Source organism: Hemibagrus wyckioides, linkage group LG19 (genome assembly GCF_019097595.1).
Source record: "Hemibagrus wyckioides isolate EC202008001 linkage group LG19, SWU_Hwy_1.0, whole genome shotgun sequence".
In the NCBI taxonomy this organism is placed as follows: Eukaryota; Metazoa; Chordata; class Actinopteri; order Siluriformes; family Bagridae; genus Hemibagrus; species Hemibagrus wyckioides.
In genome coordinates, this window is record NC_080728.1 from 11,311,257 (window position 1) to 11,324,818 (window position 13,562).

Below are 13,562 nucleotides of genomic sequence, written 5' to 3' on the forward strand. Positions count from 1 at the left end.
TCAGCACAAGAACACAAGTTCTCCTGAAACTGAGCAAAATTGGAAAGCTGCCTCTGATTTGTCTCTTGCTAATCAAATCAAACGTGTAGTAAAAATGTCTGTAAGAAGTTAACTGCTTTTAGCAGTAAAAAACATCACACGCATTACAGGCAGGATTTCAAACCACCCATTTCATGACTTTTAAACCATGACTATCTGTCAATTATGTAGTGAAGCATGATGAAGCGAAAGCTTGAAGTCTGACTCAAGCAACTAACAAGAATTATTGTGTCAACTCGTGTCCACTTGACTCACTGTATAGATATGGGATGGAAGGACTGTATTCTGGTCTTCATGCTGAGGTTGACTGACAAGTGGCATGTAATAAGAATTGCAAGACAACCAACATGAAATAAAACCAGGTCGAAAAGCCATTTAAAATGATTTGAATGACTGAATTTGAGTGTGATAAGCAAGTATATTAAAATAACTTTGACTCTATGACCCGTGAAATCTGCACAGAAGAAAAGCAGAAGTAATGGGGTGTGTACTGGTATTTTAGGAAAAGCTGGGTTGAAAAGGCCAACAGATGTACAGTAACACTCTTCTGAGAGAAAAGAAAAGAGGCTATGAATCTGTACATCTGTATACTGTCCCACCCAATGAAGTAAAGACAAGATGTGAAAATGTGAAGAGATGGGAATAAAATAGCATCACAAATAAAAGAAATGGGAAAGCTTACATTTCGAAACCTGAGAACTCTACAGTTATTCATGACAATGCAGTTATTTTATATCAATTTTGAGCCTTATATCAGGGCCAAGCTTTTCATGTGTAGTCATGTATGTAAAATGTGTAATATGTAAATGTGCTATATAAATCCCATTTTGCAAAAACAAAAAAAACAAAAACAAATTGCCTTCATTAACATAGGCTAATATAACATAACACCCACATCCCATGTCCAAACCACCTGTCATTTATGACCATCATATTACACAGATCATCTGTCGTAGATATGATATGTATGAAGGTATTATAAAATAACTGTCATGTATCAGTAGCCTGAGCTGTTTACTTTCCCCTGAGAGTGAGTCAATGCCCTACAATATCTGCTCATCGATTTCCCACAATTCTCACGTTACACTCTCAGACATAAAGGTAGCAAACTGTACTTTTCCTTGTCCCTGGGGCGATACCATCAAACCCTTGAACCCTTTATTCTGAGATCTAATTAATAGTACAGCATATGCACTTTCCCAGGAAAAAGACACACTAAAGGCACAAAAGATGTAGCAGCCATATCAGTAAGGAAAAGTACAATTTGGTCTACTTTCTTTCTGAAAATAAAGATGGAGGAGAATCGATGATACCTTTCTGCTTCCAGCCGCAGCTCCTCTCTCTTCTGTCTCCTCTGCTCCCTGCGCCACTCAAATTCATCATCCATGGTTCAATCCTGGAGGTGTGGCCCTGCAAAAAAAAAAACAACAAAAAAAAGCCTCCAGTCTGTCAGCTTTATTCCTTATTGAAGACAATAACATATGCACTAAAAAGCTCAGTAATCTAGCTGAGGTTTTATGCTGCACGTCTGCCTGACGGTCAGCAGGTTTATTTAATCATTTTCACAAAGTCCCACGTTCTCACATGCAAGACATTTCCAGTCTTTTTGCTTTATCTTGGCTTGATATCAAAAAGCAGACTGAATTTGGTTTGACCACAAGTGGAAAATGGTGAGGCCAAAAACCGGGACAGAAAAAAAAAACAAAGAGTGCGAGAGAAAGAGAGAGAGAGAGAGAGAGAGTGAGTAAAAGAGAGGATGTAAGCACAGGATGGTCAGGCTTAAAGAATCTATATCTATATATACTGGGCTGGTGAGGAGAGGGAAAAGTGGACCACCCAGAAGCTTCAGGAGCTACAGCGGTGTGTGCAGAAGCCGGCATACCTTACTACTGCAAACGAAAAGCCCTGGAGGAGTCTGCTTCTCTGTGCTCTCACACCATTCCAGCCTTTCAGTCGCTCTCTCCTCGTTTCTGTCTCAGCACCACTTCCAACACAAAGAGCTTCTCTCGTTCGCTGTAGCTACCAGAAAAGGCAAAAGCCATCCTCTTCCGTTCCCCTCATGTTCACCCTCCCTCTCTTCCTCTCTGTCTCTCGTTCTCTCTCTCTATCCCTCCCTCTCCAGGGCAGACAGCATGGGCCTCCTTCTAACCCTCCCTTCCTTCTTTTTCTTCCTCTCTTTCCTAATTCTCCCTTCCACTCCTCCTTTCCTTTCCCTCTTATTTCTCTCTCTCTCTCTCTCTCTCTCTCTCTCTCTCTTTCTTTGTGCCGTTATGCTTCCACCCCTTTTTTTGTCTTTCTCTCTTCTCTTTCTGCACGCTTCTATTTTGTGTGTACTAAGCTGTCCCTGGTTAGCTAGCCTCAGCCTGGATGCATAGAATTTTGCTGTGGCTTTTCTGTTCAGAATTGAAGGCCTGTCTGGACTGTTCTCCATTTTGTTTTGACTCAGAAGGAATGCGCAAGATGCAAAGAGAGAAAGATAGACAGATAGAGATGGGGGGGGTGTTAGGATTGAGCTGATGGCTTCATATCACCTTAAATCTGTGATATACAACAGAAATTTCTGGGGTTTTTTTTTGCAGCATGACCATGTTCCATATGTGGGCCCATATTTACATGCTCGTGTTAACTCCATCCTATAAAACCATCATGTCCCATAAAGATCCTAAACAAATCATTACATTGTTAAATCAACACTAGGAGACTGTGACACGCTGCGTAACACATTTCATTAATAAGCTCTTACACTGTTCTCAGTGACCTGTTTGAGGTTTATTTCAGTGTGCTGACGCATTTGCACATCTTGGTTTATATTTGCGGCATGTTCTCTGCATGGGACAGGCGAGTGTCTCCGTGTCTGAGGCCCTGCCTTCCTTGAACCCAAATTTTCCTTTCTTAGCCTACAAGCTAAAGCAAAAACATGCAGAAATAGAAGAGCCCCTTGCTCTAGAGGACCACCCGTATGCAGTCAGAGCAAGCACACAGAGGGATAATGGAAGGGCCCTGATTCGCCTCTTCTCCCAGATTTACATCCATCCATCCCTCTGTTTCAGAATGGGTCTCTTGCTGCTGGAAGCCTCTTCTTCTCCTCCATAGGGCGAGGATCAGACCGGCCATAATGACACATTTACCCAGCAAATTACTACCTCCGTCTCACAGCCCGTGTTTAGCCCCTTCACTGTATGACCCCGTGGCAATGCTGTAAAGAACAAGAGTTCATATTTGTCTGTGACATTCTAACTCGCAATTCTACACATTAAACCTTTGAAAAACTGTACTTAGCATCTGTGCTGTGCAGCGTGGGAGATGATAAACTGCACAGCATGCTGAGGGAGTGAGAAACAGTTGAGCATTGCCTGCAAGCTGCAAAGCTGTCGTAGTCTAGACAGGATTAAAACTGATGGCTGTTTTAAGCAACACATATAGCACAGAGCACATCCTGGGCTGCAGCACTGTGTCACATACAGAGCCCACATCCAAAATCTGGGATTTTTTATTTATTTATTTTTTTTAAATCTCTAAGTTTTGAAAATTGTTTTTTATTTATTGTAGCCATTTACATTTAAGCAAATTTCTGAAATTGACAGTGTTTAATGCCTTTGTACTAAAGGTTGCATTTTTCTTGAGTCGCATCTTTTCCACTGAAGCAGAGTTAATGTTAAAATAGATCTAACTTTTTTTAGATTTTCAGGTTTACCCAGGTTTTATAGGGGCTGTCAGATTTGTCAGCGCAAGAGTACGCTGTCATTAAAGCTAAAGGAGTACTGAATAAATACTGAGAAATTCATGTAAATAAGTCTAAGAACCTTTTTTCACTCAAATTGTCGCTGAAAACATATCTTGTAATGCACATTTTGGTGTTAAATTAGAAAATTGTGGCAAATTAGAGTCATTTCCACTGTAAACATACACACTGTGCACATCCAAAAAGCTCAACCTTAATAGCAAATATATCTTTTTTCAGGCTGTGCTATTTAGTGCCGCTTCAGTGTTGTGACTTCCTTACGTCGCTGGAGAATAAATATGTCCTCTGTATGGGAACATTTGCCACAACCCAGCAAATAATTAGCAGCGTTGATGACTATAAACTCAGCCTGCACAATTAGCCATTAGCGATCTGTCTGCAGCCTGCTGGGATGGCCTGCAATAAGACATAAGTGCTCTTCATAAACTAAGCCAAGTCTGATGTGATCCACAACCCCTACCGCCAAACGGATTAAATAACTAAATGTTTGGATCTACCTCCCACTGCTTTCTGGAGAGCAGCCTTCCTGGACTGCTCGAGCACAAGACTAAATTTACTCCTCCAGAAAAGCCACCGCACTGCCAACATAAACCGTTGCCCTTATTTGCATGTCTGTCAATAAAGGTCCATTAGCATGGACTGGCTTCTCTAACACAAGGCAGGGCTAACACACTCTCGTTAGATACGGCAGGATGTCTGGCTTCAGAAGCGCTGCTGGCCTGGATTATCTCTTGCCAAAGTGTTCATAAACAGTCATGAACGGAGGGGAGTCACATTAAAATCTATTCTGGTGTAATGGGATATACTGGATATTACACTGCACTGCCACTGTGTCTCAATAACCGTTTATCAATCTGAAATGAATTAAGCGAAGTGGCAGAAATGCAACTCTGTTAGAGCAGGTCAAAGAACAAAATACAGACAAAAGAATAACCACAGAGAGAATCTCTGAATGTGAATATCGGTGGATTCATGGTTCAAATTAAAAGGACTTTTTATTTAAAAAACGAAAGCACCACGATCCTGAAACCACTGCCCTCTATTCTGCTCCAGACCTGACACCGTCTTTACAATCCTCTATTTCACCTGAACACTGATTAGCTTGTTTCTCATTGCAGTAATTACTCAGAGCATTAAAGAATCTCATTTGCACTCTTGAAAGGTTTTTCGAGCAAATTCATTTCTGAGCATCGTTCCTGGCTTTTCTTTTTGTTTTAATTTTGTTCACTTTTTGGGTTTCTTAGTCGGTTTTTCTGCATTGCGCAAAATCTGACCTTTGCTTTCTCGATGAGGCTGGTGCTTGCTGAGTTGGACAAAACATGACAAAAAAAAAAAAAGGTCTTATTACAGAGAAAATGCAAAATCTTCCATCCTGCGGCTTAACCACATCAGAAAACTTCAATCGAATGTTTCATATCAGTTTTATTAGACATTGTCACAAAACGGCTTTTACATCCATCCCTCCATCCATTTTCTGTGCTGCTTATCCTACACAGGGTCCACAGGAAACCTGGAGTCTATCCCAGGGGACTCGTGGCACAAGGCGGAGGACACCATGGATAGAATTTTATTACACTTTTAAAAAACTTTAACTTAATATAACTTCAACTTCCATGTTTACCTCTGATTGTTACAAAGTGCTGACAGTGACTACTTCTAAAAAAATGCTAAATAAATTATCTTCTCATCTGGGTCTTCACGTCTTCTGCTAGTACGGAAATGCTAACACGTTAGAACTAATGCATTAACACTTGTATACATGTTGCAGCTGGAAATACTATCAGAGCTACACCAATCAGAATCATGCATACATTTATAATAATTCGTTAAATTATTTGTATTTTATTCAGAAGACTGGTGAGCTGTAATGTTCACTTCAGGTCCCAGTCATATGTATTGAACATCTTAAGTTTTTTTCTAGTCTTCCTAGTGTTTGGTGTAGACTATGCATCAGCAGGTGTGCCAGCCAGGTGCAGCTGGGCATCTCAACAATGTGCACTGTCAGCATCTTAACAAGGTCACACACACACACACACACACGCACACACACACACACACACACACACACAAAAGATATGTGGCAGCTATGCCAGCAATACACACATTTTTCTTATAATTTCACTCACTCTTGACCTTCACTCAATAATCTGCCAATCAAATCTTGAAACTTTCAATAAAGCATGGGTCAGTGGTTTTTAAGTTGGAGTTCTCCTCACATTCCAGCAGCTGTCAATAAACTGTCTGCTCAGAGGAAGAATTTTAATGTCTGTAAACAGGAGAAAAAAAGAGCCAACAAACTGAGAGAAAGGAGGCGTCTTACGAGGAGTGCTGACAATTCAGAATGCTCTGCTTTTTACACTAGCACTCAAGACTTTTTTCATCTAGGCAATGGAATGCATGTGGTCTGGAGGTGTGGCTTTGGGGGAAGGCTAAAGAAAGGAGCTGTATTTATTTGAATTTGGGGTCAGTTAGCTTCGACTATCCCCTGTCAAAATCACTGAATATGTTTATCTGTACTAGTGTCTAGATAGATAGATAGATACTTTATTCATCCCAAAGGGAAATTCACAATTCTATTTGTGACTAATTAGCACAGTATAACTACAGCTTCTTCTTCGATCTCTACTTCGTCTTTTTCTTATCATCATCACCATCATCATTACCATTAATAATAATAAGAACGATAACGCGATGATGTATTCAGACCAAACACTGGATCTGAATAATGAACCAGGACCTGAGGGACTCTTTGAAGTTTGGTCTTAATTCCCCTCTAGGGAAGACTATAATGATCATATTATAACATTTTAACCACTCAACATCAAACCATGATTCTTCTTTCTGTTCATTCCCTGGAGAATGCTAAGTGTCCTTAATGTAACATTTTTTGCTGCTTCTTACAGAAACTTTGTCTAATCTTTGTGAAATATGAATATTTGGTATGCTCAGACCATGCTGAACAAAACGTATGTCTTGGATATTCAACGAGGTTTGTAACGTATGTTTGTAACATATCGCGTCCCCAAACAGGAAGTGAGGTCATATCTCAATAAAAATTCAACAAATTGCCTTCAGATTTTATTCATTGTCCAAAAGCACTGATAAATACTATGGTCTTATGGGCAGTGGTAGCTCAAGTCGTTAAGGCTCTGGGTTGTTGACTGGAACATCTGGGTTCAAGCCCCAGCACTGCCAAGCTGCTATTGTTGGGCCCTTGAGCAAAGCCCCCAACCCACCCTGCTCCAGGGGGGCTAACCCTATACTCTGACCCCAAGGATGGGATATGTGGAGAAAGAATTTCACTGTGTAGTAATGTATATATAACAAATTAAGGCTACTTTTCTTTTGTTTTTTGAATCACTAAGGCTTGGGTTCAGGCTGTGTCTTACCTCTTTATCTGTTAAACTGTTTATTCTCACGCTTCATACAGTAACTTTTCTTACCACAAATGTTCATAAAACAAGCTGAAACTGAAATTGGCTAAATGGAATTGTGAAGGCAAGTAGAGGAAGTGGAGTCATGGCTTCACCTGAAAAGCAATTCAGAATGCACAGCCACTTGTCAATTACAGGTTTGATTGGTGGGATGATATCCTGTTAAACCCCTTGAGTACTATTTGCTCACTGAATTCAGAAGGGAGTGAAATGAAGGGATCAGTCAGCTAGGATTGGGGCTCTTTCGTAGATGAGACCTAAGATAAAACACACTGCTGTGGCAATTTTATTTGCATAGTGATTTTAACAGGAGATGTTGATTTACAGAAGCTTTAGAGAAACATGGATGTAGATTTTGATCCCTGAGCAAGCCAGAAGGCAGTGGCAAAGAAAAACTCCCTGAGGCGACATGAGGAAGAAACAGTAAGAGGAAACAGACTCTAAAAGGGAACCTTCTGGGTGACACAGATAGTGGGATTATACACCATTACTCTTCTACAACTGTATATTATAATGTCAGAATGCACTAAATGTGTTGAAAGGATGTTCGTACGAGCATATGATTATGCAGCCAAATCTCTAAAGCTAAGGTACAAATCTACAGTATCCAGGTGAGAAGTGTAAATCTATCCATGTGGGAGAAATCGCGGTAATTTTTCTTATCCATGTGAATCGCAAATGCAGGCACTCTCCACAGTTTAAAGCAGAATGTGTCTGATCCTGATCCTTGTAGAGAATTATGAATATATTTAAGATAGTATGTGCCATTTAGCACTCCCACAATGCTAGACTGGACATGCTTTGACTGCCTAATTTCTTTTTCTTTCTAAGGCTGGATGAGATGCAAGATTTTCTCAAAGCCCAGACCTGCTCCATGTGCAGTAAAACTTCGCTGTGTGACAGCCGTCGTTATCTCACAGCTGTGTTTATATGCGAGATGTAATGAGACCTGCAGCGTCTCAAAGACTTACTGCAGGAGGAACGAAGGAGAAAAAAAAAGAGCGGAGAGGATAGAAACAGTGCACTCCCATTCCCAGTCCTCTTCAGCCTCCACATCATGTCTCTGGATACAGACGAGGGCTGTACTATCTGTCATCATGGGGATGATTTGTTTGGCGGTGGTCAGTTGGCTGGAGATCGGCCCTGCCTAAGAGAACGTGCATTGTGCATTGGACTCGATAATAATGCATCAGCACATTTACAGAGCGTGCGCGAGAGAGAGTGAGCGAGAGCAGGATGTTCAGCCATAAATTCAGTGGAGTTTCTGGCAGGCAAAAGCGGTGACTGCATTCCATTGCTGTCACCAAGCAAATGTGCGCCACGATGCAGTGGTGATGAAGAATCGAAAAGAGAAGCAAAATACACGACAGAAGCTGTCTCTCTTCTGCATTTTTGTTTTTCCTCATTAGTTTAACAAAACAAGTCACAACAATATCACAAGAATATGGTGCAGTAAATAAAAGTTCCAGCTGAACCCAGGTCTCGGTAAGAGAATATTATAATATCAGAGTAATTACACTTTGTTATACTTTGAAGGATATTGTTGCAAACAATACTGATCTTGCATTATTCAAACCATGCATAATATGTTCTAAAATAAGAATATCTAAAAGGCAGTCAAGCCAAACCGAAAATAAGGGGATATCTGGCTCAAACCAAGCTTTCAAAATAGCATTCAGACTCAGTTAAGAGTGACATCAATACCCTTTTTGCTTTCCTCTCAGATTTATTTTTAAATTAAAACTAAAACAGGGAATGTCTCAGAGATTGTAAAACACATCCAAGCAGCCTCCTTCGATTTCAGACTTAAAACGATCACCTCAAGGTGTCTAGCTTTTCTTTCCAAGATGTATTCGCATGGAAACAACTCTTTATTTTAGCATAACAGTCATTCAGCCTAGCTAAACATTTTCTGTCGTAACTGTACGGGCTCCCGTGAACAGATTTGCTCAGAATCAAAACATCTTACTCTTACTCTGAACATACACACAAATCAATACCGCTCACATTCTTTTAGTTAGCGTAAGCAGAACGACAGGGCTAAACGAATAAAGAGAATTCTTATAAAGGAGTCTTAGCCATTGCTATTTGAGAACACAAATTGAGACTCCCACATTCCCAGACAATGGATCACATTCCCCAGCACAGAGCCTTGTCCAGTGAGTCACTTCAGGACTGTTAGGTATAAATTACCTGCATATAGATCAAACACGTCTCAGATGTTTAACAGAACAAAGTCTCCTGCAACTGCATAGACCTTGATGAACATCCACGTTTCCTTATCCTGAACTTTCAGCGCACGTAGAGAATTTGATCAGGACATGCTGACAGAAGAAGTGACGTGCCTGATTCTGATTTTATTCATTACTAAGATTAGACAGCTAGGATCTAGCAAGTAAACTCAGCACTGAGGCCCATCATTCAGCTGTACTCTGTCATCAAGCCCAAACTTCTGACTTAGAGAACTATAAATCTGAGCTACTAAATTCGTCGCACGCCACAGACATGCTCTTAAATCCACATTATCTTCTTCTACAAAATGTCAGCAGTAAAGGTTTTTTTTTTTTCTAAATCAGATAAATAAGGTAGGATCTGTGCCTCCGCTCTACGAATCTGCCAATAGTCTTCGTTCTCAGAAGGCAACACCGTTTAAGCAATGTGCTTTTTTTAAAACTGCTTGCTTTAAATGGTGCTCTCGTGCGCTTTCAAGAGATTGCACCTCTATCAGTCAGCACTGGAATGCAAGATCCTCAAGGAAAAAAAAAAAGAAAAAAGAATGAGGAAGAAAAAAAAATGATGCAAGTACAGCATCAAAAGTCTGCTGCTTATTGGTGCTGCTCCACATGACCAAATATGGTAAGAAATAAGCTCCCTTTCCCGTAAGTTCAGGGGAAAAAAAAAGAAAAGAAAGGAAAAAAAAAAAGAAAACGAGAGGGTTTATAACATGCTGTGCAGTAAGATAGAGCCCTCACACTCAAACACACTGACCACAGAGTAGGAGAGGGAGAGCTCTATCTGCAGCCCACGAAGTGAACGACAGCACTGTCAGAATCTCTTTCTCACACACACACCCACACACACACACACACACACACAAAGAGCCCAAGCTGTCCCAAACCAAGCAAAAACCTCTCATTTCTCGAGAAGAACCAAGTATGCTCTCCACACACAGAGAAATATGAGATCTGAAGAAAAACAGAAAAAAACCCAGCATTTTTTTTTTCCTCTCCCGACATTTTTGTTCAAAATGGAGGGGTTTTAACTTTCAGTACTTTGGGCTTTTATGTAACTGAAAACAGTTACATAATAAGTGGAAAAATAGAGAGACTAGTCCAAATTATTCAACCTGTCAACCAGCCTCTTCAGGAAATCAATCTTCAATCCTTCCACGTGTATATGTTCGGACCAGTGTAGGCCTGCTGCAAGCTAATTAAAGTAATTAACCCAGTTCTATTATATATATATATATATATATATATATATATATATATATATATATATATATATATATATATATATAATCTAGATTTACTGTTCTGTAATCTATATTCAAATTCTAATCTAGGCTGCTCTAATATAATGTAATCTAGCCTGTATATATATATATATATTAGAATTAGAATATACAATTAGATTACAATTAGAATTTGAATACAGATTACAGAACAGTAAATCTAGATTAGAGATTAGATCAGATTAGATCAGAGCAGACTAAAGTAAATTAGAGTAGATTATAGTAATGTGGATTAGAGTAAATTAGATTAGAGTAGTAAAGTAGAGCGGGATAAAGTTTATTCGAGCACAGAATAGAGTAGATTATAGAAGAGAGGAGCAGAGTAGATTGGAGTTGAGATTAGAAAAGAGTTGGCAAGTGTAGTTTAGAATACAGTGGATTAGATTAGATTACAATAGATTAAAGTAGACTACATATTTGTATAATTGAGAGTACAGTAGATTAGATTGGAGTAGGTTGGAGTATTTAAGGTAGAGCAGAATAGAGTAGAGGGGTTTAGTTAAAAATAAAGCATGTACTTGTAGATAATAAGCCTGTTTTTTTTGTTTTTTTTTGCTGTAGTATATTAGTACAATTCATCATTTCTAATTTTTATAATGTTCATAGAAAATGCTCAGTACCCTCTCTGTGTATTTGCAGTTCTACATATTGTAGTTATAATTAGGATTTGATCCTGAGAAGGCCAGGACCAACTGGAACAAGCCAGTTCAGTTAAATGGTTTAGAAAACAATTAATCACACCAGCTTGTAATATGATCTAAAAAAGCAAACGGCTCATTCGGTGCAGACAGTGTGAGCTCTTAAATAGCCACTCAATTTCCCTGTGTGGTAATTAACATGATCCAGGGCAGGGCTCTACAGCACGTGCCGTATACGAGCTGCCCTGCTGGAACATTTCATGCCACATAAAACCATTTTCGACATAAACCTGAGAAGTTCCTGACATCTCTTGTAAAACATGCCTCTTGCTGACAGGCATCCTTTAGCTACACCATGCATAAGTGGCCCTGAAGCAGCAACGGCCCTGAAGCATGCTAGCATTGGGAAGTGATTTAGGATCTCATTTGAGATTGAGATCACGCAGCGTGAAAAGTTGTCATGTCCGATATGGAGCATGTAAAAGCAGTGTGGAAGGTACTTTATTATGATCAAATGCTAACATTCTGGCTACTGAAAATTATCGAGAGCAAGGACAATAGGTCTGGCTGCAATATGGTGTAATATATAATAACAAGCTATTGTGGACTGGTATCGCAGAAACTATAAATAAATGGAGTTAAAATGGTCTTGTCATGCTAGCAGCTAAATGCTAAACATGTATCTGCTTACAGTAAACCTCACCATTATACACGCTTACTAACATCAAAAAAGGGGAAGAATTAGAGACTGGTGAGGTATTGAGAGTTTATAGCTGCTATGACATAAGTGATAACAGAAACTTGTTTAATGACCTTTCCATTATAAGTAAACGAATAAAAAAAGTATACTTATATACTGTGCCAAACATTATCTAATAAAAAAGTTTAATCGCTGGTTAAAGAGGAATGAAACACTGGCTGGTATTTGCTATTATTGGAAAACAACATCATACCACCCCTTCATTGATTATTTTTCTATAACAGAATGTTTTATTCATCATTAACACACATGTAAATTAATGTTTCCCATTTTACAACTGAAGACAATTTAATGATTATTAATGGCTTCCTTTCATCAATACAAAACAGAATGTCTTTATCTTATGGCCCAGTGAGCTTTGCCTGACTAAAACCCGGGCGCAGCTTCCTCGATTGAGAGTCAGTGGAAGAACAGTATATATTTCCATCATTCAAAGCAGACTGGGAGATCCATGGGTCAGGAATGACCTTTTGTTCAGTGATGAGCCAGACTGATGACAGCAGCAGAGAGATGCTTCTAATCGTCCTTGCACTTTGAAGCATGGACCGCAAAAGATGCATCCTAGTTTATAATCTTTAGTCTAAAACAAACAAAGTTAATGTGTCTCACATCAATCATGTCTCTGAGGAATGTACACAATGTAGGTAAAACTCTCCCAGGTTCAGGAATGCTTGCAAATCCTCTGCGGGAAATGTGTGTGTGTGTGTGTGTCGGCTGCAAAGGATATTCAGACCACACATTCCTGTGTAGAACCCTTTCCTGTGCCTCTCTTGCTGCTCCTCCCATTACACTTGTGTAGTCACTTCTTTTGCTCCTATTTACGTTGACTACTATTGTCAGCAGGTTGGTGGGTCTGTTTAAGTGGATGCCACTCAATTCGAGGCTACTATGGACAGAATGCTACACTGCAATTATAATATTTCACATTGGGCCTGTCTTAGGGCATGCAATTTATTAAAAACACACTGGTGAGCCTTTGATGTGACACAGTGAAGGAGCATCCTGCATTTATTTTGAATACAGTGATTAATCTTTGTTGGATCGGTGTAATCCATCAAGTTGAATGCTGATATTAATCAAAATGTATTGAAACCTTACAGAAAATCTGAGACTGATACTCTGAGTGTGCAATAAAACATTTATGGTTGTTTTCAGAGTTGACAAATTAAGGTGAAATGTCAATATTTATGCCGGGAAAGTTACCCGTATTACCTGCCAGTTCATGTCTTCCAGAGTAGAGGTGTTTGGGATTAGTGTCTGAGAAAGTTTTCAGTAGTGCCTTTATACACAAGCATGTGCATTTAAGACCAAAAAATCAGGAGATCAGGAGAAAATGAGCACTGGTGTCCTGAGTGAGGCAGCTGAAAGCATTTACTCTAGGCTACAGCCATTCATGAACAGGAAATAAAGGAGTATAACTAGCTTGGCTCTCTGG

At 39.5% G+C, this 13,562-nt stretch overlaps 1 protein-coding gene across 7 annotated transcripts in view; it reads right to left on the bottom strand.

Annotated features, from left to right (window-relative positions):
• The window catches only part of cald1a (caldesmon 1a), a 49,672-nt gene that overhangs the window by 26,884 nt on the left and 9,226 nt on the right, over positions 1-13,562 (bottom strand). For 3 of the 7 annotated variants that reach the window (XR_009207342.1, XM_058416712.1, XM_058416710.1), the window contains exons 1-2: positions 1,922-2,130; positions 1,353-1,449 (exon numbers count right to left, since the gene is read on the bottom strand). Coding sequence is in view for 5 of the 7 variants with exons in the window: in XM_058416712.1 (XP_058272695.1) it covers positions 1,353-1,426 (74 nt within the window). In the remaining 2 variants the exon portion in view is untranslated. Of the gene's footprint in view, positions 1-1,352; positions 1,450-1,921; positions 2,131-13,562 lie in introns of those variants that run through there. The other 4 variants (XR_009207341.1, XM_058416714.1, XM_058416715.1 and 1 more) reach the window with 4 other exon arrangements.